Source organism: Thamnophis sirtalis, unplaced genomic scaffold, assembly GCF_051295495.1.
Source record: "Thamnophis sirtalis isolate CommonGarterSnake01/CBP01778 unplaced genomic scaffold, rThaSir2_p1.2 scaffold_3, whole genome shotgun sequence".
Classification (NCBI taxonomy): domain Eukaryota; kingdom Metazoa; phylum Chordata; class Lepidosauria; order Squamata; family Natricidae; genus Thamnophis; species Thamnophis sirtalis.
In genome coordinates, this window is record NW_028261383.1 from 13,636,016 (window position 1) to 13,663,502 (window position 27,487).

Genomic DNA, 27,487 nt, shown 5'->3' on the forward strand with positions numbered 1-27,487 from the left:
GTAGGTGGGGGATCAACTGAGTTAATTTCCTGAGCAGGGGGTTGAACTTGACTTATGGACTTTCAATTCCAATGAATACAGCTAGTTGAAGAAAGCCACAAATAAGGAAGCACAGCCTTTAAAATGACTGGTTTCTTGGTTAGTATTTTTTGCTTTCCCTTACAGGCAAATGGGCAGGGATGTTTCTCCAAGGTGATAGAAGCCAAGAACTTTCATCTGAAGCAAAATGATTTGGAAAAGAGTATTACGGTAGAAGGCAAGATGACCGAGGAAGGCACAGGTATCTTTTTAGGAAGCAGCAGGGAAAAGGGCTTGGACTAGATCTTAGGAAGAACCTCCCAACTGGATGAGAGGTGAACTGATAGAACGGGCTGTATGAAGCAGTGAACTTTCCTGTGCTGAAGGGCTTCAGTAGTGATGGCGCAGTGGTTAGAGTGCAGTATTGCAAGTTACTTCTGCTGATCACCAGCTGCCAGCATTTTGGCAGATCGAATCCCACCAGGCTCAAGGTTGACTCAGCCTTCCATCCTTCTGAGGTCGGTAAAATGAGGACCCAGATAGTTGGGGGCAAGATGTTGACTCTGTAAACCATTTAGAGGGCTGGAAAGCATTTTGAAGTGGTATATAAGTCTAGTGCTATTCAGGCAGTTTATGAATGGCCAGTGCAATGATTCCCAAAGTGTGATCTCCCAATTGACCCTTTCAGGGAGTCTGGAAAGTCAAATAAATGAATGCTTTAACACTTCTCAGTTTTAATTTTTAATACAGTATACATTTATAGATATAATCTCAATCATTTTTAAGATTGTAAAGGGTTCCTGAGGCCAACATGTTGGAGAACTGCTGCTCTATGGAGCTTCTAGCTGTAAGACATCTGAACAAGGGCTGTGTGGGTTGATGGGGGTTTCAATAGATCAGCATCTTTTGATCTATGACGGGCGTGGGAGATCATTGTATTACTCTCAGACCAGATTTGATCTAATTCATTTGTAATCTGACCCGGTCCTAGACTTTAGACAGCTTACAAGATTGTACAATACAAAGGCAATGATATCATTTCAACTGAATGTTATAAATTTCGGTAACATAAAAGCAACCACTTTCTAGTAGATATTGCTATGCAGCAGTGCCTCAGATAGAAAGTCCATACAGAAAGAGGTAAGGACACTCAAGAAGATCAGAGGAAGCTCGCTTCCCGCTGTTCAGGATTCTGCTTATAAGTACTATGTGCTTAGAGCTCAAAGCATTGTTAGAGCCTCCACACACCCACTTTGCAGTCTGTTTCTGTTGCTCCCCTCTGGGAGGAGGTTTCGAAATATTTCTAGCAGGACTACCCAATTCTGTAACAGCTTTCTTCCCTATGCCATCCATTTGGTAAACTCACAAGATTAATTTTTCTCGCCATGCACTTGTAGACATCTGAACTGGACTGTGTTGTGTCTCTGTGTCATATAATATACATATGTGTGTATATGCATAATTCTGTATTTATTTATTTTATCATATTTATGTAGTGTACATCGGAGGTGGTGACCCTTTAAGAGCTGCATGCAACAAAAACATTCATTTTAATGTATGCCAATTTGTGTACATTCAAAGTGACAATAAAGCTATTCTATTCTGTTCTGTTCTGTTCTATTCCTCTACTCTACTCTACTCTACTCTGATTTACTCTGCACATTCACTTGCAAAATTATACAAAAAATATGCCACACTGTGACATAGAACAAAATTAGTGACTTAATTGTCAGTCATTAATGACCTAATAACTAAAATCTACACACAGCTGGAAACTGTATAAATTGAGCAGCCCAAAGCACATATTCTGGAGAGGGAGAGAGAGAGAGAAGTACCCTGGATATAGGTTCCAGCATGAGCCAGAAAGCTTGGAAGAATAAATCTTTGGTCCTAGTGACCAACCCAGATTGGATCCTGCAATATTATCCCGGGACATGCATATTTACTTTCATTTGCATTAGCATTATTCCTGCAGATTTTAGCCTCTTGAATACAGTGTTAACTGGAAGAATCAATGCTAATGTCTGGAGGGCAGTTCCAAAAGAGGTGAGAGCATAATAGATAAGACTGGTTTCTGGCTCCCCATTGCACATCTCCCGAAGGGGGAGCTCACTGTATACACCTGTTGCTAACTCAGAGCCTGTGGATTTGAAGTGCATGGCAATATCCTCTAACCCCCACCCTGCCCATGCTGCCCCTTAAGCCTCCGCCTTTCCCGTGTTCTTCAATGCTTCCTCTCTTTTGACAGGGGTGGTAAGGACAAGTGAGATCATCATAACCATCATTTCGACAGTGAGCAAACTGAGTTTTGAAAACGCGGAGCCTTATTATAAGCCTGGGATCCCCCTTTTCCTGCAGGTAAGGAAGCAGGAAAGAGATGGCTGGTGGTGGGGAAGAGCTGAACATTGATTTTCAACCAGTAGCTCTTTGCCCAAGTCCAAGGAGATGGCATTTGAGGGGTCCTCGATGCTCTCTGCTTGGTTGTTTTCTTGCAAATGTTTACAGGTGGCATTTCTCAACAACCTCAACTGCTATCTATCCTCCCCACCCAGAGTTCACAGAAGAGCCCCTAAATTCTTTAGTCAATACAGGAGGGGTGAAAAAAAGGACAGACCAAAGATCACATATAGCCTATAGCCTGCCACAATTCCTTTAGTGATCTTCCCAAGGGAGTTTAGCACAATAATTTTAGCCTTTAAAATTTGGGGTGAGATTTGGGGTGGAGGTGGTTATTTTTATAAATATTCCACCTATGTTAGCAGCCCCCCCTCTCAGGAATCTTGGCCTTTCTCAGCTTAGGAGAGGGACCCATAAGAAGACCCACAAAGCTGTTAAGGCCCTTGAACAATGAATATTCATAGGTAAGTCAAAAAAGGCAAGATGGTGGCCGGGCATCAAAGTCCTTGCCCTTTTTAACAAGTGTCACATGTGCAATACACATAAAAACCAGGCAAGGCTTTGATGGCATGGTCACAGCCCACCAGCTTGACTTTTGTCCCTCCAGATATGCCCTTAATGAGAGTTCAAATCTAAAATCATTGGATGTGGGTTAATTTTTTTTTCCACATGTAGATGAAACTGGTGGATGGTATGGATGTGCCAATGGCTAATGAGAGCATTGCGGTTACAGTACCTTCTGTGGAATACACAGCCAGGTACACAACCAATGAGGAAGGACGAATACAGTTTTCCATAGATACATCTAACTTCACAGAGGAGTCCATCAATTTGCAGGTGAGTATTTTGGAATGAAAAACAATCCCCGGTTGTGCCCTTTTCAATCCAAATTTTGCTAAGCACCATCTTCGGGAGAACTCACAAATGCATCCCCCTGTGGTTTCTGCATTTGCTCGTTATCCCTCCCTTTGAAATGGCGGAACAATAGCAATATTTCTCCAATTGTTTGACACAGATGTCGTTTTCACATACATTCAACAAATTGCATTGCCATTACATAAGCAGATTGCCTGTTCCACACTGGAAAATTTCTGCCGCTATACCATCTACGCCTGCAGCCTTGCCATTTTCCAATTTTCCCACAGCTTTGAGAACGTCCCCTTTTTTTTCTTGTAGGACACTCACATTCATAGCATGTATTTCAGTTCTGCTCTTCATCACATAACAGTTGTTTTGCTGGATGTGTATTTCAGATGCACAACATACAAAGGGGTCACTCTTGTGTACCTTGGAGCTCTGCTGCAGGGTAAAGAAATCCAGCAAAATGTATTTTTTGTTCCCCGCAGCCATCTCATAATGAAGGTGTCTAAAGGAGGGACCTGCCCTGCTGTCTCATACTTTGCTGTAGGCATCCCTGCAATATTACCATGTTTCCCCAAAAAGAAGACAGGGTCTTATTTTCTTTTGGCCCCAAAATAAGCACTTGGCCTTATTTTTTGGAGGTCTTATTATTTTTGAGGTGCAGGAGGTGGCGAGCGTGGTCACTTCATGGCTGCTGGGAGGGCTTATTTTAGTTCAAAAGCCCAATTGGGCTTATTATCTTGGGAGGTCTTATTTTTGAGGAAATAAGGGTACTGACCTGAATTTATTGGTCCATAGGGGTCTCCAACCTTAGCAGTTTTACGACTTGTGGCCTTCAACTCCCAGAATTCCTCAGTCAGCATGGCGAGAAAAACACTGGTCTAGCTCTTTCCTTCATTCAGTAATTATATTTGGTGAATAGATAGATAGATAGATAGATAGATAGATAGATAGATAGATAGATAGATAGATAGATAGATAGATAGATAGATATTCAAATCACCTTTCATTTCACATCATTTTCATATCAATATCACCAAATATAATTACTAAATGAAGTAATTATACTTAATAACTGAATGTGTGTGTCTTCTTCTTTTGCTGATAAATAAATGGAGAGTAGTATAGTTCTATTTCAAGCAATTTAGCTCTCATCGGCTAGCCAATCCCCTTACTGGGATTTGAACTTGGGCTGTTTTATATATTAGGCAGTTATATTAACCTCTAAGCCACAAGCTCTCCTTCCTTATCAGCTGAACCAGGGGAATGATTAGGTGTTTTGTCAAAGCAGCTGGTATGCCCATATATATTGTTCTTTAAGCAAAGTGGTTTCTTTCCCTTTCTATAAACAGGCCGTTTACAAAGAAAATGAAAGCTGTGAACATTCAGTCCCCATTTATCATGAGCGTGACTCGCACACAGTAAACCGATTTTACTCACCAAGTCAAAGTTACCTCCACATTGACCCTCTGCCAAAAACATTTAGCTGTGGCAGCACAGAGCAAATTCGAGTGCATTTTCTCCTGGATCCAAATGCGGTGAAGAAGGAAATTATCTTTTATTATTTGGTGAGTTGGAAAACAAAGATATTTTCTTTTTTTCTGGAGCAAGGATATACTTTAGGAGTACATAATGTAAATATAGATTAATGAAGATTCAACAGGTAGAATAGTAAGATTTTAGATTTCACCAATGGCGTAAATCCCAATTGGGAAACCTTTTAGAAGGCGGAGATTGCACTTATACCAATTTTAGGAGCCATGGGTCCTAGTGAGTAGGATGTCATTATGCCCCAGATCTTCAGCTTCTTCCCTTGTGGTTTTAGAGTGAATTTCAGAGGACTGGCTGCTTTTAAAAAAAAACTAAATTCAAGCACTGTTTTGGCTCAGGCTACTGTTGATGAGTTGCTTGCTGCTAAATGACTGGAAACCCTCTTGCCCAACTTCAGGGGACTATTGAAAGTATCTTGATCAAGGGTATTGACAGAAGGCAGTCAAACAAGAAAAGGTGATGGCTGCCACCATTCCATCAATCCCCTGCCAGTTTTTGACCTGCATTGCAAGAATTGCTCTTTTGTTTTCTAGGTGATGACTAAGGGAGACATCAAACGATCTGGGACTCACACACAGCCAATCCAGGGAAAAGGTAAATGCTCCCTCCACCAGTTTGCATTCGCCTCCATGCTTGGGAAAAAAGCTTCCCTGGAGTGTTTGTCACTACCATTTCAAGTGCTGGGCTTGAAGTGTGTCAATCTGTAGGGAATTCAATTCTCCCTTGCTGAATGCTGGATGCCCCTCGCTTGTCTGCAAAGTTTTGCCCTTTGCAATTGGTTGAAATATCCTATTTCAGACTGGCAGAGAAAGGATTGTGGGTACTTACAGCCAGCCTTGCCAGTGAGCAGAGGAAAGGATGGGGACAGTGGGGTAGAATGATCAGGCCATTCCTCCCAAATCTCTGCAGCCACTTCCTTCATCCTGAGTTTTGGTTGAGTATCACGGTGATATCTTTTTGCAGCCACCAGGCTGACCAGTTGCCTACTACCCTTTCTTCTCGGACAAGCCCTTCTTGGGGAACCACAGAGAGGCATAGAGGTTCAGCCTCTCAGAGCAGCTGCCTAGCATGCTAAATGTGACTTTGCTTTTGAGGAAAGCAAATGCATGCAAGGCAGGAGGATGAAAGAGAGGGAAGAGAGTGGAGTTCCCAACTTCTTGGCATGCAAAAGACTCTAAGTTCAACCCTTAGTAGTGCCTCTCCAGGGGGCAGAGACCCTGGAGATCAGGGGTGGGTTCCTGATAGTTCGAACCTCTTCTATAGAAGAGGTTCCACAAATCTACAGTGCCTTTTAGAACCGGTTCCAGCTCCCTCTCTCTGCCCGTCCGCACATCATCAAGAGGAAGAGCGAGAGAAGGAATTCTGGGAGTTGAAGTCCACAAGTCTTAAAGCTGTCAAGTTTGAACATCCCTGGGGTTTTTTTCTAAAGAGTCAGGGGTGCAAGGGTCTTGTAACTTGAGAGCTTGAAGACTTTGCGTGCTTCAAATGCCAGAGTTTCCAAGCCAACATTTGGGTTGCTAAGCAAGAGCGTTGTTAAGTGAGTTTCACTACATTTTACAAGTTGGCCACTTCCACCCGGTCACATGGCTGGTAAGCCACTCCCACTCGGTCACATGGCCAGCAAGCCACTCCCACAAAGCAGGCCACACCTACAGAAGAGGTTCTAAAAAAAATTGAAACCCACCACTGCTGGAGAGGCACTACTACTGTATTTCCCTGAAAATAACACCTATCCTGAAAATAAGGCCAAGCCATTTTTTGTGATTGTTCCTAATATAAGCCCTATCCCCAAAATAAGCCCTACTTAAGTGCCTGCACAGCCTGCCCATTCCATCTGGTTACTTGCGGTGCTGCCAACACATGGTGAAGTGAGGAGGAAGGGGTGCTGCGGCCATGAGGCGAGGTGAGCTGCCCCCCCCCACAAGCCACAGACCGGCTTACCATAGCTCAGGGCCCCCACACACAGGCCATCCACACCCCAAAAACTGCCTCACCTCTGGACCACTTCTGCTTGTTCATGACCCCAATAGAGCAGGAGACTGAGTGATATGCTGGAGCTGCCACCGCAAGGCAAGAGAGTTTTTGGGTCATGGATAGCCTGGGTGTGAGGGCCCTGAGCTACAGTAAGCCAGTGCAGGGCATGTGGGGCAGTTCCATCTCCCTGCACCTCACTGCGGTGGCACGGCCTCCCGCCTCACTGCAAACAAACAGAAGAAGCGGGCCTCTCGTAAATGGGAAAAAAATTAAGACACCCCCCAAAAATAAACCCTAGTGCTTATTTTGGAGCCCAAAAGAAAATAAGACTGGGTCTTATTTTCCGGGAAACATGTTAACAGCACTGAGACAGGGGTCTGAGGCAACATCCTTACTTTCTAAGATAGCAAAGGGCTCCATGGCATGTGCCACGTGGCGTGTTTTATGTCTGTTCCCCTCCTGTGTGGTAGATGATGTTACTAGAGGGAGATTCACCTGCTGATTCATGGCTAAGGCAAGTACATGCAACTATGAAGGAGAAGAGAGCAGTTGAAGCCCTCCAGCTCCTGATTCTTCCATGATCCACTTCTATCCCACATTCCTCACCTGTTGTGGTTGCCTGACGTATTCCAACTGGAATTAATTCCTTCTAACTTTCCCCTTTTCAATCTCTCTCCCTCTCCCTCCCTCCCTCCCCCCCCCTCTCTCCTCCACCTGGGATTTTCTTGCTTTAGAACCCAAAGGCGACTTCCTTTTGGATCTCTTGGTGGATGTTGACACTGCACCCATAACCCGCTTGTTCCTCTACACCATTTTGCCCAGCGGAGAACTTGTTGCTCACTCAAGAGATTTCACTGTAGAAAAGTGTTTCCCCAACAAGGTAAGTGAAGAAACAAAATGGCCACTTTTAATCATGTTTCGGAAATAGCATACTGACCATGTGGTTAATGGGCTTCCCTTCTGACCTGGACTGAGCACACAGAAAAGACAACATAGATTTACAGTATTACAGAATAAGAAGGGACCTTGGAACAGGGGGCTGAACAAGAAGACCTCCAGATTTAATGGTCATTTACTAGGAATATGCTGGAAAAATGTGTACATTGGACAAATCAAGCAGAAGAGAAGCCTGAAAGAAGACATTTGAAAATATAATGCAAAGGACCAGGGGAGACGTGATAGCAATTTTCTAATACTTGAGGGGTTGCCACAAAGAGGGAGGGTGGGGTGTCAATCTATTTTCCAAGGCACCTGAAGGCCAGACAAGGAATGATTGATGCAAACTGATCAAGGAGAGATTTCTAGAGGCTGTCAAGAACAGATTGAACTGCCATTTGTCAGAAATGGTGTAAGGTCTCATGCTTGGGCAGGAGGCTGGGCTGTCTTTGCACCATTTCTTTTGTTATTTTCACATCTTACATTTTATGCACTTTAATAGAATCCTCAATCTGTTTGATCCATTTGCATTTCTGTTGTGCTTCTTGTTGTTTTCCCACAAATTCTTCCAGAATTTCAGAGCTTTCCCTTTTCATTTGTTGTTACTCCATCTCCACTTTCTAAGCTCTTATAAAACTGGTTCTGATTTGCTCTGAACTGTGAGTTTTCCTTGAATTGAGTTACTCAGTTTTCATATCTTTTAATCTTTTCAGCAACGGCAACAACCCTCTGCTTCAGCTCTTCAATTACTATCACAATCTCTTTATTCTCCAAATCGTATCTTGCTTCCAGGCTGCTTTTGACCTGCTTGTTCTTTAGCTGACCTTGCCTTAGGTTCTTCAAGTTGCTCAAGTCTCCACGAAGGTTTTTGATCTTCAATTCCAACCGAATTTTCCATTTAGGCTTCCTCTTCTTGCCTCTTTGGTTCTTTTGTATTTTCAAACTCAATTCTTTGGTGGTTATGAAGGCTGCTGCATACATCAGCTGATTTGCTTCAGCTAAAGTAGTGGTTTGAATGGTTTGCACAGCCTCATTGACCTTTTTTAGTACCTTTCTCAATTCTTTCCGGTTCACTTGGTTCAGCTTTGGCAAATGTGTTCTTTCAGCATCTTTCATTTGATGCTTTATTTTCTCAGCTAATTGAGCAATATCTGTTGGTGTTTTTTCTTCAGTGCTTCCTTGTTCTTTATCTTCATCCATTTCAGCATCCTCTTCCTCCCTTTCTTCCTCAGTTTGCTTTTGAGTCTGCAAATCATTCTTGATGTTACTCTTCTTTGTTGGTATACTCAGACCATTAGTTGCTTTCTCTTCAGTTCCTATTAATTCTGCTGTAGTGAAGAATTTGTGGCTTAGAATTGCACGTTGTTGGTCCATTAGCCTTTGTTCACTGATATCACAGTCCGTGTGGTTCACCTTCCAAATCTGATACATTCGTTTTTGAAATCCACGTTTTGCTGGCTCAGACTGATAGTAAGCTTTCATAATAGAGATGTTTTCTTCCCTAGTCCAGTTTTTTCGCTTTTTTGCTTTTTCTTCCAGTAGCTTGTCAGGTCCATGCCCTTGTTGCCTAGCAGAGGGAGCTGAGCCCTGTAGCTCATTTTGCACAGAATGCCCAGGAGCCATAGCATCCAATGGAATCCTTGTTAATCCAGGAGACGGTTCAGCTGGCATAAATTTCATTTTTTCCGTATTCACCATATTTGAATGGGTTGTGGAGCAAATTTTGTCTGGCCCTTCACCTAAGACCTGTCTGATATGGTTGTACCTGTTCAGCATAGCCCTTAGGATCATTAGAGCATGCAAGCCCCTCCACCACAACAAGGTAAAGCTCCTCGGAGATGGGGTTGTTGTTGTTGTTGTTGTTGTTGTTATTGCATAAGTGCATAACATATGTACAATGAGATTAGTTGAGCTCCCTCAGTGCACCTCCCCCAACACAATTCACAGTGAAGACAAAAAGAAAAAAAACATCCCTAACCCAGTAAATCATATTAACAAACACCCAGTCCCATTACACCAGTGTGAACATGTTACGCATTGTGCCGGCCCTGCAAGTCCATCATACTCTGTAGTTATGATGTTATTTTGTATTGAGGAGTCTGACAGCCCACAGATAAAAAGTGTTCTTCAGCCTGTTTGGGCAGCTGGCTATGCTTCTATATCTCCTTCCTGAAGGTAGGAGGGTAAAGAAGTGCTGTCCAGAGTTGTCCCTGAGGATTTTCCTCACTCTTCTCAGGCAGCAATCTGACCTAGGGGGCGTCAGGGGGCAGCCCACGATGTTTTGTGCTGTGCTCACCACCCTCTGTAACGTTTTTCTATCCGTGGCTATCAGACCGGCATGCCATACCGTGATGCAATAAATGAGGACGTAATCGGTTGTTGTTCCACCCTATTTTTACACAAGACCCTAAGAAAATGGAGTCTCTGTTGGCCTTCCTGACCAAGTGGATCATGTTGTTTTTCCATTTCTTATTCCATTTAGCAGAAAGAAAAGCCCTTTTCAAAGATCTGGTTTATGTTTGCAGGCCAGACTGTGGTTCTCTGATCAACAAGGCCTGCCTGGCCAGAAAACTCAACTCCATCTTGCTGCTTCCCCTGGCTCCCTCTGTGCTTTCAATGCTGTTGACCAGAGTATCTTTCTGTTGAAACCTGAAGCCGAGCTTTCCCATGAGAAGGTGAGTCACATGGAGAACCTATGAAGTCAGATGACACCAAGCTGGCAGGAATAGCCAACACTCCAGAAGATAGGCTTAAGAATCAAAATGATCTTGACAGACTTAAACATTGGGTGCTATCTAACAAAATGAAATTCAATGGTGAAAAGAGTAAGGTTCTACATTTAGACAAGAAAAACGAAATGCACAGGTACAGTATAGGTGGCACCTTGCTCAACAGTAGTAAGTGTGAGAGGGATCTTGGAGTCCTAGTGGGCAACCATTTAAATATGAGCTAGCAGTGTGCAGCAGCTGCCAAAAAAGCCAGCACAGTTCTAGGCGGCATAAACAGAAGGATAGAATCGAGATCACGTGAAGTGTTAATATCATTTTATAATGCCTTGGTAAGGCCACGCTTGGAATACTGCATCCAGTTTTGGTCACCACAATGTAAAAAATATGTTGAAACTCTAACAAGAGTGCAGACAAGAGCAACAAAAATAATTAGGGGATGGAGGCTAAAACGTATGAAGAACGGTTGCAGGAACTGTGTAAGTCTAACATGTCTGCAACCGTTCTTTATATGTTTTAGTCTCCAGTCCCATAATCATCTTTGTTGCTCTTCTCTGGGGATCCCGCATGAGATGGACAGATTTACTGAATTGCAATGCCTCTCTTTTCAGATCTATGCATTGCTACCAGCCCCTTCTTCACATGAGCTGCACTTTGAAAATGAATGGAAGCCATGCATCAAAATGGAAAATATTGAAGTGGGTGGTATCCGTTATCGCCCTATCCCTTTTTCTCGTGAGGAAGCCGATGTTTCCAAAATTCTTAAGGTGAGCTTCTCTGCTGCTTCTGGAAGGTGAAATTTCCAGTTTATTCTATAATAATGTGTCACTCCCTCTTCAAGCTCATTTTAGTATTGAGATTTCTTGAGATTTAGACAAAAACCCTTAGCTCAGTTTCCTGGTTTGAATAGAGGCAGGGTAGCAATTGATAGCTTGCTCCTGGGGCGGAAAGCTATGGCAAATTTAGACAGCATACTAAAAAAGCAGAGACATCACCTTGCTAACAAAGATGCCTATAATCAAGGCTATGGTTTTCCCAGTTGCAATGTATGGCTGTAAAAGTTGGACCATAAGAAAGGCTGTGTGCCAAAGAATGGAGGCCTTTGAACTCTGGTACTAGAGACGATGCCTGCGAGTCCCTTGGACTGCAAGGAGATCAAACCGGTCAGTCCTAGAGGAGAGCAAGGCTTACTGCTCTTTAGAAGGCCAGATCCTGTAGATGAAACTCAAATACTTTGGCCACCTAATGAGGAGGAAGGACTCATAGGGGAAGAGCCTAATGCTGGGAACGATTGAGGGCGAAAGAAGAATGGGACAACAGAGAATGAAGTGCTGGATGGAGTCCCCGAAGCAATAGGCGTGAGCTTAAATGGACTCCAGAGGATGGTAGAGGACAGGAAGGCATGGAGGAACGGTGCCAATGGGGTCGCGATGGGTTGGACATGACTTCGCAATTAACAACAACAACAAAGCAATTGATAAGAACTAAACTGCTTAGCTGATCTCAAACAGTGAAGTAAGGTTGGATTGGTTTAACAGGAGGCCAGAAACCTGTTGGAAGTTCAGGATTATAATTTAGGCTGAAAAAAATCTACCTTGATACAAGTGAGGATAAACTCCTTCCATACTGTTTCCAAAATCACTTGATGGATGCCTCCCCTCCCAAAAAGTTCTAAGCATTGAATCTGATTTGAGCCATTACCTTAGATTGATTAGATAACGGCACCTGGAAATCCCGGGTTGTAGACTAGTTGATTTACAGAAGTAAATTATTTCCAGGCAGTTGCTGAAAAAGTCACAAGACTTGAGTTCAGCTGCAAGAAAATTGGAATTTCACCTTGGACTTTTAAGAAAAATGTTCATGCTTTCTGAAATGTTTCACTGTGACTTCTTCATTCCTTTGACAGGGCTTGGGTTTAAAAGTTTTTACTAGCACTAAAATACTAAAGCCGAACATATGCCATTCCTATCCTAGAGTAACTTACGGATACCCCAGTAAGTATTTGATCCACGGAGGGCTGAATATGTGGGATATGCGCTCTGGAAATGTAAAATAAAATGCTCTCATGGCTTTGTTCTAAAGCAGCAGTGGCTAACCTTTGTGGCACAGATTGCCAAAGCAGTGCATGTGTGCGCGCACATATTAGCGTGCACGGCAGAGCACCGAAACTCAGAAGTGAGCAGATGGCCAGTGCACATGCGCAAGGCAGCCAGCTTCACTTCCGGGTTCCATTGTGCACATGTGCGCCGGCTAGCTGGTCTTCGTGCTTGTGCGCAATGAAACCTGGAAGAGAGTGGCTGGCTGCATGCACACAGCCGCTAGCTGCATTTCTGAGTTCCGTCACACACATGCGCGAAGGCCAACTGGCTGGTGTGCTTGTGCGTGACGGAACCCAGAAGTGCAACTGGCGACAGCGCAGATGCCCACAGAGAGGGCTCTGTGTGCCACCTCTGGTAGCGGAAATTTTGAGTAGCTTCGAGAACTATTAAATACCATTTCTGACCAACTATTCTCTGCCTCTTGAGTCCCAGCTAATTGGAGGGAATTGGGGATTTTGCTGTAATCGTTCCCTGGAGTGGGGAGGGAATGGAGATTTTACAGTATCCTTCCTGTGCCAAGTCACACCCACCCAGCCATACCACACCTACCAAGCCATGCCATGCCCACCAAGCCATGGCCACAGAGCCGGTAGCAAAAAAAAATTGAATCCCACCACTGGTTTAAAAGCACCCAGATCAGGGAAATTTTCCTTTCTGCCTTTCAGAATTGAAACCGAGTTTCTTGCTTGGAAACCACCACCCCACTCTTCAATTTTCCTTATGACTCAGTTAAAGGAGTGGAGTGTGGATTGGACAGTGGTTGACAAGGTAAAATTGTAGGAAGGAATAATAGTTACATTGCTCTGAACTTCTTCAGTGATAAACCCCTCATTGCTGGAGGCTTTTAAGAAGAGATTGAATAACCCCTTGTCTGAAATGGTAGAGGCAGGATCTACTGTTTGAGCAGGGGGCTGGGACTAGAAGACTTGCTCAAGCAGTATAGGGCACCGATGGCGAACTTTTTTTGGCTCGCATGCCATAAGCGGAGGGGAGTGCAGAGGGGTTGTGTGTGGGCATGCTGCACCCATAATGCAATGCGCCCCCCCCCCCCATTTTTTCATGCTTTTTTGCCCTCCACAGGCTCCACAGGCTTTATAGGAGCCTGGGGAGGTCAAAAACAGGAACTTCCCTGAAGCCTCTGGAGTGCAAAAAAACAGCCCTATTGGCAAACCGGAAGTTCAGGAATGGACTTCCGGTTTGCTGGTAGGGCCGGTTTAAGCCCTCCGGAGCCTTCAGGGGCCTTCCAGAGGCTTCCCTGAAGGCTCCGGAGGACTAAAAACGACCCTATGAGGAAACTGGAAGTCACTTCTGGTTTCCTCATAGGGCAGTTGTTGGTCCTCCAGAGCCTTCAGGGACCTTCAGGAGGCTTCCCTGAAGGTTCCAGAGAACTAAAAATAGCCCTACGAGCAAACTGGAAGTGACTTCAGGGAAGCCTCCGAAAGGCCCCTGAAGGCTCCGGAGGGTGTAAACTGGCCCTATGAGCAAACCAGAAGTCCATCCCCAAACTTTCCCCATAGGGCTGGTTTTTTGCGCTCCGGGGGCTTCAGGGATGCTCCGGTGGGGCATGGGAGGCTTTTGCATTTTTTACATGCTTTCAAACTGCTAGGTTGGCAGAAGCTGGAACAAGTAACGGGAGCTCACTCCGTTACGCTGCAATAGGGATTTGAACCACCGAACTGCCAATCTTTTTTGATCGGCAAGCTCAGTAAGCTGAGCCACCACGGCCCACTTTACAATCAGAATTGAGCCAATGTTTTTCTATTTCTAAGTGAGACAGTTGTTAAGTGAGTTTTGCCCCATTATAGGACCTTTCCTGCTGCAGATATTAAGTGAATCTCTGCAGTTGTTAAGTTAGTAAAACAGTTGTAAATTCAGTCTGGCTTCCCGATTGACTTTGCTTGTCCGAAGGTCACAAAAAGTGATCACATGACCCTGGGACACTGCAACTGTCATAAATATGCCCCGGTTGATAAGTGTCTGAATTTTGATCATGCCACCCTGAGGATGCTGCAACAATTGTTAAGTCTGAAAAACAGTGATAAGTTTTTTTCAGTGCCATTGTAACTTTGAACAGTCACTAAACGAAAGTTTGCCAGTTGAAAGATGACTTGTAATTATTGTTGTGACTTTATCACCACTATCAACTCATCAATATCAACTCCAGTTCTGAACACTTAACTCTTAAAAGACTGAGAATCTCCATAGGCAGCTGATTGTTGTTCTCTGGAAGCAAGGCTCTTAAAATTATACAAAGTATCCTAAATGGCAGGGTCATAAAGGTCGGCAGTTTGGCAGTTCAAATCCCTAGTGCCGCGTAACGGAATGAACTCCCGTTACTTGTCCCAGCTTCTTCCAAACTAGCAGTTCGAAAGCATGTAAAAATACAAGTAGAAAAATTTGGTGGGAAGGAAACAGCATTCTGTGCACCTTCAGCATTTAGTTATGCCAGCCACATGACCACGGAGACGGCTTTGGGCAGCGCTGACTCTTCAGCTTTGAAACGGAGATCAGCACTGCCCCCTAGAGTCAGGAACGACTAGCACATATGTGCAAGGGGAACGTTTACCTTTACCTATCCTAAACAGCATACATATTTTGGCTGGATTTTGCACCAGAGAGGCTTCTAAGCATTTAGTGTTGCTCTTTCGTCGCCCACATTTCTCATATTAGACAACCAAAATTGTGGGAGCTTGGAATCAGGAGAGGGGCACCTACCCTTCTCCTACCAGTGACATTTAGAGGTCATGTTGCTCCATACCAGAGGTATAGTGATGATGATGATGTGCACTGGCAAGGGCGCTGGGCTAGGGTGGCAGGGGCTGGTCTCTCACCATCTCCGGTACCGTGTTTCCCCCGGAAATAAAGCCAAATGCATCTTTTGGAGCTAAAATAACAATAAAAATAACAATAACAATTAGAATAACAATAATAATAATAATTAAGGCCAAAATCGAAAAATCCTCTGATGCCAAATGCAGACTTTGCAAAGAAGCTGATGAAACTGTTGATCACATACTCAGCTGCTGTAAAAAAATTGCGCAGACTGATTATAAATTGCGGCACAATTCAGTAGCACAAATGATCCATTGGAATTTGTGCAAAAATTATAATATTAAAACAGCAACAAACTGGTGGCAACATCAGCCTGAAAAAGTCACCGAAAATCAGATGGTCAAGATCTTGTGAGATTTCCGTATACAAACGGACAAAATACTGGCGCATAATACACCAGACATCACACTGGTTGAGAAAAATAAGGTCACAATCATAGGCAATACCAGGTGATAGCAGGGTCGCCGAGAAGGAACATGAAAAAATCGCAAGATACCAGGACTTAAAAATCGAAATTCAACGACTATGGCACAAACCAGCAGTGGTAATTCCAGTGGTAATTGGCACACTGGGTGCTATTCCAAAAGCACTGGAATTACATTTAAAACAGTTAAAAATTGACAAAATCACCATCAGTCAAATGCAAAAAGCCGCACTGCTTGGATCTGCACGCATATTAAGAAAATACGTTACGACGTCCTAGGCCCCTGGGTGGGGCCCGACTAGTAACCAATGCCAAATCCGGTGAAACAACTGGCCGCTGTGATACAATTGTATAATAATAATAATAATAATAATAATAATAATAATAATAATAATAATAACAACAACAACAACAACAACAACAACAACAACAACAACATAAGACTGGGTCTTACATGCCTTTCAAAGATAGGAGATGAGTTCCTGCAGATCAGGTCTATCAAGGGTCTTTACAAATACGGTGGAATACATGTAAATTCTCTCATATTCTTTTCTTCTAGGTCTGCACTTTGGAGTACCCGCAAGGCTCGTTGATTCAAGGATTGGTCATTACATTCCTAGTAATTTCGTTTATAGTCTTCCACATAGAGAAGATGAAAGGATGCCTGCTGAGACTGTCAGAATGGAGTTCCCTGAAACGTGGTTGTGGGACTTGGTGATAATAGAGTAAGTGGTGGCGTCAGGCTGCAAAAGAACAGGCCATTCATTGATGAAAGCTTCACAGAAAATATTCCCGTATCTGCTGCTGCCCACATGTTTAAACTATGGCACCCCAACCTGCAGGTTCATTGCCGCATTGTGGTGGTGTGTCATAAGTCACACCCTTTTCTTAGGTGTGTTGTGACAACTTCAGAGAGATCATCCAGAAGCCATTAGGACAAGCTCAACTACAGATCCTTATGTTGAACTCAGGGAGGTGGAAAATATTAGAAAGAAACTCAAGCAAGTTGCCTTGGCTGTAGCACATTTAATACAGGTAGTCCTCAGCTTACAACGGTTCATTTAGTGACCCTTCAAAATTACAACGGCACTGAAAAAGGGACTTATGACTATTTTCCACACTTGCGGCCATGGCAGCATTCCCGTGGTCATGTGCTCCAAATTCAGAGGCTTGGCAACTGACTCATATTTGTGAACATTGCACTGTCCCGGGGTCACGTGATTCCCTTCTGCGATCTTCTCACAGGCAAAGTCAATGGGGAAGACACTTAGCAAGTGTGCTGCTCACTTGACAACTGCAGTGCAGGGGTGGGTTCCGGCAGGCACTACTGCCAGTTCGCTTCAAGTCGGCTGTGCGTGGATGCACAGTGCAATAAAAATTGTTCTGTGCAGGCACAGAAAAAACAAGATGGCACCACTGTAGGCGCCACCCGGAGAACCAGTTCAGGGGCGTGGCAGGCCTGGGTCACTGCCGGTTCCAGCGACCCATGCCGCCAAACCACTACCGTTTCGGCTGAAGCGGGCCGAACCGGTAGGAACCCACCACTGCTGCAGTGAGTCACTTAACAGCGGTGGCAATAAAGATTGTAAAAAGGGGCAAAACTCACTTAACAAATGTTTCACTTAACAACAGAAATTTTGGGCTCAGTGGCAATTGTAAGTTGAGAATCATCTATAATTTAATTTGGTTTCAATTGAAATAGGCTATGATAATAGAATCTTGCAAGTCTCCTGTTTTCCCTTCCTTACCTTTTTATATTCCAGGGGAGTCGAGGGGAAGATAGTCTAATACCTTTCTAGCTACTTAATGGCTTCCAGGTGGCTTCTTCCAAGGTCATCGTTATGGTGCTCTAAAGACTTTAAGGATGGTCATTGTGGGAAGAGCAGTGCCACTAACAAGGGCCACAGACACTGATGACCCTGAGATGTGATGCTTTCTGCTTAATGGGATTTCTTTTAAGAAAAATGTCATAGACACTTTAATTTGAAGTCCTGCATTTTGCAGAGGAATACGGACAACAGCCTTATAGAGCATTTCATCAACCTGCTCATCAACTTTAGAACTGACTTTTCATTACTATACATTGGTATTGTGGTTAGAAAACCACACTGCAAACCTCAGAGAACTGACTATTTTAAATGGTAACAAACTTTTGGGTTGTGTTTTGCTCTAAAAATGCAGAGCTAAATGCTATCGTATTCAAGCCCTAACTGCTCTAAATAAATTTCTCTCCTTTGCATTGTCTCTTAACTTTCTGCACGAGGGCCAGGTGCAATCATGGGAACTGAAAGCTCTGCCCCTTTTAAAACATGCAATAAATGGGTGGGGATTTGACCCCCCACCCCCAGTCTTAGCTATCACCTTGACCTTGTTTCATCCCCTCATCAAGGTTCTGAGGGTCACATCATGACATGGGTTTTGTAATTTGTTAACCAACAAGGTTATTTTGCATTTTAAGTTGACTTATTTTCCCCCTTTTAAAATAATGTTCAGGTTCATTAGAGATTGAAATCCAGGAAAACTTTTATCCTATGATTGGATGGATTGATTAGATTGCTTCTAACATCCTTAAACTGAAAAGATAAGTTACAGAAGGGTGGCTGGATAATATCTCCTGATAAGAAAAACTTTCTTAGTGTCAACTGGCATTATCTAACTTTACTGTGCATTGAGGGATTCCTCTTACTGTGTATCTTGTCCAGCCAGCTTTCCTCTTTCATGTTTCTTTCTTGTGTTAACTATAAAAGGAATGTAAGATGGGTCTCAAAGTTCTCCCTTTTCATAGGGAGATCCTACTTTCTCAGAGTTATCCTAATTAATTGCTTTTAAATGATCTTCCAACTCGGTTGCTGGGAAGGTAAACCGAGGCAGAATCTAGGAGAATCTAGGATTTGACTCTCAATTCCTTTTGAGTGCAGTTCTCTCCACACAAACAATTCCATCAATCCCATTTCCTTCAGTTTCTAAAATTTATCCTTTTTGGGAGGCCAAAGGAACAGGAGCTTTAGAAAAAAAATCCCCAAATGGTTTCAGAAACTGATTTGAAAGTATAATATGAATGATCACACATTCAGTGATTGCTTAAACTTAGGGCTTTGCTGAATGAGTGCTACTTATGACACCCTCAAAGTTCTGGCTGTTTTAGTGTCCCTATGGTCACATGATCACAGTTCAGATGCTTGGCACCTGGCACCCAGTTCTGACATCACAGTGTGCCACAGTCATGTGATAGTTATTTGCAACCTTCTTTTCTGGCTTCCTATAACCATAATCAATACCTGAATGACAGAGTTGGAAAGGACCTTGGAGGTCTTCTAGTCCAACCCCCTGCTCAAGCAGCAGACCTATATCAATTAAGACAAGTGGTTGTCCAGTATCTTCTTTAAAAACAAAACCAGTGCTGGAGAACACATAACTTCTGGAGGGAAGTTGTTCCACTGATTAATTGTTCTCACTGTCAGGAAATTTCTCCTTATTTCTAGGTTGGTTATCTCCTTGATTAGTTTCCAGCCATTGCTTCTTGTTCTCCTTTCAAGTGCTTTGGAGAATTGGTTGTCCCCCTCTTCTTTGTGGCAGCCCCTTAGATATTGGAAGACTCCAGTGATCATGTAGGATTGCATGAATACCTGCTATCATGTATTCAATAGGGAAGCTAGCAAGAGGACGCAAATGGTGATCAGGTTATATCACACTTAACAATGGCATGGGATTCGCTTAATGATGGCAACTAGAACTGCTGTTACCGAATGGTGCAGTGACATGACATTGTACTTTAAAATCACGTTGCTTAGTGATGGAATTGCGGTCCCATCGCTGTTGTTAATTATGGATTATCTGTAATTGAGATGCTATGTATTGACCCTGCATAGGTTCTCCTGACTGCAAGGATTTTGGTATCCCTTCTCCTCACTTGCTGATAGTTAGTTTAGTTAGTTGTAGTTTATTCAATTTGTATGCCGCCCTATTCCCGAGAGACTCAGGGCGGCTAACAACCAGAAGGGGAAGAGGATACAAATAAGAAGATAAAAGAAGATCTCTTCTGTCTTTCAGAGATTCTAAACCCATGTCTGTTCCTGTGACCATCCCGGACATGATGTAAAATCGAGAACCACTAGTCTACAGAATAAAAAATCAAATCAATAGCACATCTAGCCTGCCAGTGCCTAGATTGTTATATAACTTACTCAGATTTCATCAGCTGTGATTCCTTCCTTGCTTAGCGCTAAGTCCATGGAAAGAGAAGGAAACAAAGAAGAAACACTGAAAACAACATGAAGCTGTTCCCTCTCTTTTTAATAACTTAATCTTTAGCAATAGCAATTGCACTTAGAAATATAGAGCCATCTTTAAGCAGTTTACAATGTCTGCCTATTCCCCCAAGCTGAGGTTTTATGCAGAGGTCAGTAAAATGAGAATCTAGGTTCTCATTATACTGACCTCAGTATGGAAGATTGAGTGAACCTTGACCCAGTGAGAATTGCACTGCTGGCAGTTGGCAGAGCTACAATAGCCTGCAATACTGCATTCTAAGCACTGCTATGCTATGTATAGCATAGATGCTATGTATTGAACCTGCATAGGTTTCCTCACTGCAAGGATATTGGTATCGCTTCTCCTCACTTGCTGATCTCTTCTGTCTTTCAGAGATTCTAAACCCACGTCTGTTCCTGTGACCATCCCGGACACCATCACCGAATGGAAAGCTGGAGCTTTCTGTCTTTCAGCAGACGTAGGCTTTGGCCTGGCCCAAGCCACTTATCTAAAGGCCTTCCAGCCATTCTTCATTGAACTTACCATGCCATACTCTGTGGTGCGAGGAGAAACCTTCCCACTCAAGGCTACCGTCTTCTCCTACCAGACTCACAACATCCGGGTAAAGAGTCCTTAACAGTTGTGGGTTGTAAAGTTGTAGGTGCTCCATCACTGGAGGTTTCTAAGAAGAGACTGGACAACCAACTTGCCAAAAATTGTGGGCATGTCTAGTCTAGTGAAAAGAAGGAGTAGAGATGACATGACAGCATTCTTCCAATATATGAGAGGTTGCCACAAGGAAGACGGGGTCAAGCCATGCTTCAATGCACCTGAATGAAGAACAAGAAGCAACGGATGGAAACTAGGTTTAGGTTTAGGTTTATTAAATTTATATGCCGCCCTTCTCCCAAGGACTCAGGGCGGCGTACAACATTAAAAGAAACACATAATACAAAAGTTTTAAAAAATTAAATAGAATAACCCAAACAAACCCAATAAGAATTGACAATAACATTTTTTTAAAAAAATCAAATTAAAATTAAAATTAAAATTAAAACTAATTAAAACTAATTGGAAAAAAAATACATTTTCTGACAGTGAGAAAAATTAATCAGTGTAACAATTTGCCTCCAGAAGTTGTAACTGATCCAACACATTTTTAAGAATCGATTGGACAACAATTTGTCTGATGTGGTATTGGGTCTCCTGCTTGAGCAGGGGGTTGGAGTAGAAGACCTCCAAGGTCCCTCCCTTCCAACTCTGTTATTCTGTTCTGCTATTATTTCAATCAATGTAATGCTCCCAGATTTCACGTGCTGTTTTAATCTATTATAATGACTCAACCTTCCAGCATAGGTGTCCTCAACGTCCAGTCCATGCATTGGCAGTGGGTTGCAGCATCCCAGAAACCGGGCTGCGCAAACAAGTGAAGACCCATCCACAGTTTGCAGGCAGCACACTAAACAACACCCCCTCTGAGCCATGAAAAAAAAAACCCACTCTCCATGGAAATGGTCCCTGGTGCCCAAAAGGTTGGGGACCATTGCTCCAGAAGTTGTGCATGCGCCAGGAGATTGGACAATCATTTGTCTAAAACTCAGCAGGGCTAACCTAGCCTTTCTCCCTCTGAAACTCTCTCTGTCTCTTAATCTTTACTTCTTATCTACTGAAGCCCACCTTGTTCTTCTCCTTTTAGGAATTCCTTCCCTGGAGGGGCACCACTCAAGGGATACCACCAGGGGTGGGTTCCTGCCAGTTCTAACCTCTTCTATAGGAGAGGTTCCACAAATCTACAGTGCCGTTTAGAACCGGTTCCAGCTCCCTCCTCCCGCCCTTCCGCACATCATCAAGATGAAGAGTGAGAGGAAGGATTCTGGGAGTTGAAGTCCACAAGTCTTAAAGCTGTCAAGTTTGAACACCCCTGGGGGTTTTTTTCTAAAGGGTAAGGGGTGCAAAGGTCTTGTAACTTGACAGCAATAGCAATAGCAATAGCAGTAGACTTATATACCGCTTCATAGGCCTTCAGGCCTCTCTAAGCGGTTTTACAGAGAGTCAGCATATTGCCCCCAACAATCTGGGTCCTCATTTTACCCACCTCGGAAGGATGGAAGGCTGAGTCAACCCTGAGCCGGTGAGATTTGAACCGCTGACCTGCTGATCTAGCAGTAGCCTGCAGTGCTGCATTTAACCACTGCGCCACCTTGGCTCTTACAGCTTTAAGACTTGTGTGCTTCAATGCCAGAGTTCCTGAGCCAACATGACTGAAGGAGGAATTCTGGGAGTTGAAGTCCACAAGTCTTAAAGCTGTCAAGTTTGAACACCCTGAGGTTTTGTTTCTAAAGGGCTAGGTGTGCAAGGGTCTTGTAACTTGACAGCTTTAAGACTTGTGTGCTTCAAATGCCAGAGTTTCAGCCAACATTTTGGTTGCTAAGCAAGAGCGTTGTTAAGTGAGTTTCACCACATTTTACAAGTTGGCCATGCCCACCCAGTCACATGGCCAGCAAGCCACTCCCACAAAGCAGGCCACACCTACAGAAGAGGTTCTAAAAAAATTTGAAACCCACCATTGGATACCACCCAGCTTTCTCATTGTCATCTTATTCTTTATGGCCAGGTCAAAATATCTCTGGCTCCCTCTGCTGGCTTTGAGACGATCTCTCTGAAAAAGGAGGAAGAATCTTACTGCATTGGTGCAAATGGAAGGATAACAGTGTCTTGGACAGTGTCTCTGATATCACTTGGTATGTAGTAAATGTTCATTGCCTTGAATTATTTATAAAAATAATAAACATGAGAAATAAATCAAGTTGAAATAGTGAATTTGAGTTGGGGACTGAGAGCAGGGATGAAATCAACTTACCTTTGCTACCGGCTCACAAATGTGACCTTTCACGCATGCGTAGCACATCAATGACATCCGGGTATGTGTGTGGAGCTACCAAGCATGCCTGCAAAGGTAAATAGAACAGCAGGGGGGGGAATCTGCTGAGGCATACAATTTAGATTAGCTTGAAAGCAGGAAATCCAACAATTCTAGCTAATATAAATTGTGCGTCACAGCTGATTGTCGGAAATATAGGTTTGCCTGAACCGGTAGCATTTTTTTTTGCTACTGGTTCAGGTGAACCGGTAGCATTTTTACTAACGGTTCTGGCAAACCGGTCTAAACCAGTAGCATTGCATCCCTAGTTGGGAGGAAGAGGAGCCACAGAACTTTCAAGATCCATGGTGGCTTACAACCACAACGGTTTTTAGTCATTTTTAAAAATGTTTTATGTGAAATAAAATGTGGGTTGAGCAGGCTTTCTTGGATACTACTTGTTTCAGACAACAACAAAATTGAGGTAACACATTTAACAAAGTCAGAGAAGGTTCAAGATTGTGACGGGAATTCAACAACCCAACAATTCAAGCAGGTGACACTAAGCTGGCAAGGATAGCCAACACCCGAGAAGACAAGCTCAGGATACAAAAACTCTTGACAGACTTGAACAATGGGCCCTATCCAACAAACTGAAATTTAATGTGGAGAAAGCAAGTTTAGGCAGGTACAAGTACAGATGAGGTGAAACCTAGCTCAAAAACAGTAACTGTGAGAGGGACCTTGGAATCCTAGTGAAAGATCACTTAAAACATGAATCAGCAGTGTGCAGCGGCAGCCGAAAAAGCCAATACACTCCTGGGTTGTATAAACAGAGGCATAGAATCAAAATCACTTGAAGTCTTAGTACCGCTTTATAAAGCCTTAGTAAGGCCACACCTGGAATACTGCATCCAGTTTTGGTCACCACATTGCAAAAAAGATGTTGAGATTTTAGAAAAATGCAAAGAAGAACAACTAAGATGATTATCAAGGCCTGGAGTATAAAACATACGTATGAAGAACGGCTGCATGATTTGGATTTGGCTCGTCTAGAGAGAAAAAGGACTGGGAGGGGGTGGGTGGGTATGATAGCAGTATTCCAGTATTTGAGAGGCAACTACAAAGAGGAGGACATCAGCTTATTTTCTAAAGCACCAGAGAGCAGGACAAGCAACAATGCATGGAAACTAATCCAGGAGAGCAGCAACGTGGAATTAAGGAGAAGCTCCCTAACAATGAGGACAATTAACCAATGGGACAGCTTTCCTTCAGATGTTATGGAGGCTTCATCACTGGAGTTTTTTAAGAAGAGACTGGACAGTCCCTTGTCTGGAATGCTGTACGGTCCCCTGCTTGAGCAGGGGGTTGGACTGGAAGACCTCCAAGGTCCCTTCTAGCTCTGTTTTGATTGATTGATTGATTGATTGATTGAACCCAGTAATTCTTCCCTGCTCACTTAATCTTCCAAAGAACCGATATGGAAATGAAGAGCAGTCAAAAAAACGCAAGATGCTATGGAGTAAACATGGCTACCAAGACATGGTAGTCCAAGTAATTCCTCTCAAATACAAATTGGCTAGGGTACTCAGAAGGTACCCATGGGTGCTGCCTGACCAATAGGAAAAGAGCTTTGATGACCCCAAAGCTCATGGAATATCAAGGAAGATTGGAAGAAGTAGATCGGATAAAAGCTTGATAGTCCCTTAAAATGATCCGTAGTCATTTCTCTTGTCTAATGGTTCCATTGTCAGTTGCCAGTTCTGCCTGGATTAGATTATCAGCTGACTGGGTGAAGAAAGGCCTTTGGGTAAGAAAGTTGTGTGAAAATATGTTCTAAAACTCTATCCTGGAATTGCACAGCAGGTGTCCAAATGGCGTCAAGAGACCCTGACACAAACTTGTAGTTTTATATAAATAAATATGTTTAACATCTATATTGACAGCAAACAAGACAGTCAGGCACATCAATACATCATGAGGTAAATCATCTGGGCACCCAGGGCATAGAAGAAAAAATGGTGGGGAAAAAGGAAAACTCCCCCTCCACACCCACAGCAACCAATCACAGTGGAGATTGCCTCACGCAGGAACCAGCACAATCAGTTCCAATCTCCAAACAATCAGCTATAACTGTACGCTCTGCTCATTGTACAACCCCACTGTTTTCAGCTACTGAATTTAAATTCCTTAACAAACTCCACAAAGAAGAGCTCTACAAAGAGACAACATTCAAAAGGCTAATCCTAGCCTGTTCATAATCAATATCAGACTCTTTGGTAAATTCCAATATACAATGGGCAATTACTTAAGGTGGAAAGTCACTGTAATTTATAGGTAGCCCCTGGGTTCCATTCTGTAAATCAGTGTCTGACCAAAATTCGTGTTTAAGTTGGAACTCGTGCTTACAAATGAATTGTCTGTTCCTAAATATGGCAGATGGCATGTCCTTCTTCCAAAGTGGTGAAATGCTGAAGACTCACAATGCTTTCAGGATCTGCTGAAAACTAGCTGTATATTAAAACTGTGTAGCTTCAGTCAGTGCTTAATCTGCTCCAGAAAGCTCCAGTCCACCATTTTTAATATAATCAGGAGTCTGTTAGGATTAGCGGTGATCCTTAAGTGGGACGCCCTTAAATGCTTCTATAGCATAGTTGTGACCAAGTTGTGACTTTTTTGTCCTAGGTGAAGTGAATTTCACAGCCAGTGCTGAGGCCCTGAGTTCAGATGAACCTTGTGGGAATGAATTGGTGGAAACACGCAGCATAAAGCAAAAAGACGTTGTGATCAAAACGCTTTTAGTTGAGGTATGTGGGGTGGCTTAATCATGGACCAGACATGGTGAAGACCATGCAAAAAATGTACAAAAGCAATATTCTTGTTTTCAATTGCATTAATCCAATTTTTAGCTGCTCTATTTCTGAAAATGAATTTGGGTCACCAATCCATCTTTCCATTCAATGAGTTCCACTTTCCTAGAGTTATCACTCTCTGTTTCTTCACAACCATTAATGATAATTAACTTCCTTACTGTTTCTCAATGTTGGCAACTTTAAGATATCTGGGTGAACCCTCCCAGTATTCCCCAGCCATCATTCAGCGTAGTGACTCTGGTTGGGGAATTCTGGGGCTTGAAGTCCACATGATATAAAATTGAGAAACACTACTCCACCTGTACAAAATAAAACATCAAATCAATAGCACATCTAGTCTGCCAGTTCCCAGATTGTTATATAACTTACTCAGATTTCATCCGCTGTGATTCCTTCCTTGCTTAGCTCTCATTCCATGGAAAGAATCAGAAACAAAGAAGAAACACTGAAAACAACATGAAGCTGTTCCCTCTCTTTTTAATAACTTAATCTTTAGCAATAACAATTGCGCTTAAACACATACGGCCATCTTTAAGCAGTTTACAATGGCTGCCTATTCCCCCAGGCTGAAATTTTACCCAGAGGTCAGTAAAATGAGAATCTAGGTTCTCATTTTACTGATCTCAGAAGGAAGGAAGGATTGAGTCAACCTTGACCCAGTGAGAATTGCACTGCTGGCAGTTGGCAGAACTACAATAGCCTGCAATACTGCATTCTAACCACTGTGCCCCCATGGCTCTATTTTAACTGACCTGACAAAGGGAATCCTCCAGCTCTTGACTTGTACCTCAGAATTGGATTTTTGGACTGACACTAGACATTTGGGAGTCAAGTCGGATACTCCTTTAATTATTTTGGGGTCTAAGCCTCATTCAACTATAAGAGAAGTTCAGGAAATGCTGTATGTGTTTAGCAGGTCCTCTTATGTTCCTGATACAGAGAAATCACAGTTAACGGCAAAGTGCCATAGTTGATAAGGTCATAAGGTTCTCTAGAGTCTAGTTTCTCTTCGCCACTTCATCTCCCTTTGTTGCCCTTTGCATGTATTTCTGCCGGTTTGCATTTAGAGTTTCCAGTACTCAACCCTAACTTTCTTTTTTTCCTTCTTTTCTGTCTGTCTGGTGAAGCCTGAAGGGATCGAGAAAGAGGTGGTCTTCAACTCTCTTCTCTGTACACAAGGTATGGCTGCTCCTTCACGGTGCTTCTTCTCCATCACAGCATTAAATGGATGAGGATGATTCGCTTTAGAACAGAGGGCTCCCCAAAATTTAGTCCCCTTTTCTGGTAACGTGGAGGAAATTTTAAGTTTCTTTAAGCAAGCTGTAAACCTTAAAAACAGTTTGTTAGGTAAGCTCCCCGTTGGGAGAGTGAGTACGTTCAAAGAAGTGTTGTGAGAGTTATGTTGGAGAACACACAAACCAGCGTAGAGAGACACTGCAGTTTAAATAGGCTTTTACTTTCGTGGACATAGAGGTATCTGAGTCCATCAAGCAGTCCAAGTCATAAAAGGATAAGACAGTCAGTCATCAAGGTCTTTCAGTTAAGGGATAATCCAACTAACATAGTCCAGTATCATATAGTCAGTTCAGAACTCAAAGTTTGCTAGCAGTTGCAAAACTTACCATAGCTCACGGCACTCAGATCAGATCAGCCCAGCATCTAACAAACAGAGAGCTAACAGTTGT

The 27,487-nt window shown here is 43.1% G+C and overlaps 1 protein-coding gene across 1 annotated transcript in view; it reads left to right on the top strand.

Annotated features, from left to right (window-relative positions):
* Positions 1–27,487, top strand: part of LOC148047225 (pregnancy zone protein-like) — a 72,429-nt gene that overhangs the window by 23,210 nt on the left and 21,732 nt on the right. The window contains exons 9-22 of the mRNA XM_087711343.1: positions 166–280; positions 2,267–2,376; positions 3,091–3,252; positions 4,629–4,844; positions 5,361–5,421; positions 7,536–7,681; positions 10,263–10,412; positions 11,075–11,230; positions 12,370–12,457; positions 16,378–16,543; positions 20,463–20,691; positions 22,684–22,810; positions 25,615–25,736; positions 26,930–26,981. Of these exons, the coding sequence (XP_087567469.1) occupies positions 166–280; positions 2,267–2,376; positions 3,091–3,252; positions 4,629–4,844; positions 5,361–5,421; positions 7,536–7,681; positions 10,263–10,412; positions 11,075–11,230; positions 12,370–12,457; positions 16,378–16,543; positions 20,463–20,691; positions 22,684–22,810; positions 25,615–25,736; positions 26,930–26,981 (1,900 nt within the window). The remainder of the gene's footprint in view (positions 1–165; positions 281–2,266; positions 2,377–3,090; positions 3,253–4,628; positions 4,845–5,360; positions 5,422–7,535; positions 7,682–10,262; positions 10,413–11,074; positions 11,231–12,369; positions 12,458–16,377; positions 16,544–20,462; positions 20,692–22,683; positions 22,811–25,614; positions 25,737–26,929; positions 26,982–27,487) is intronic.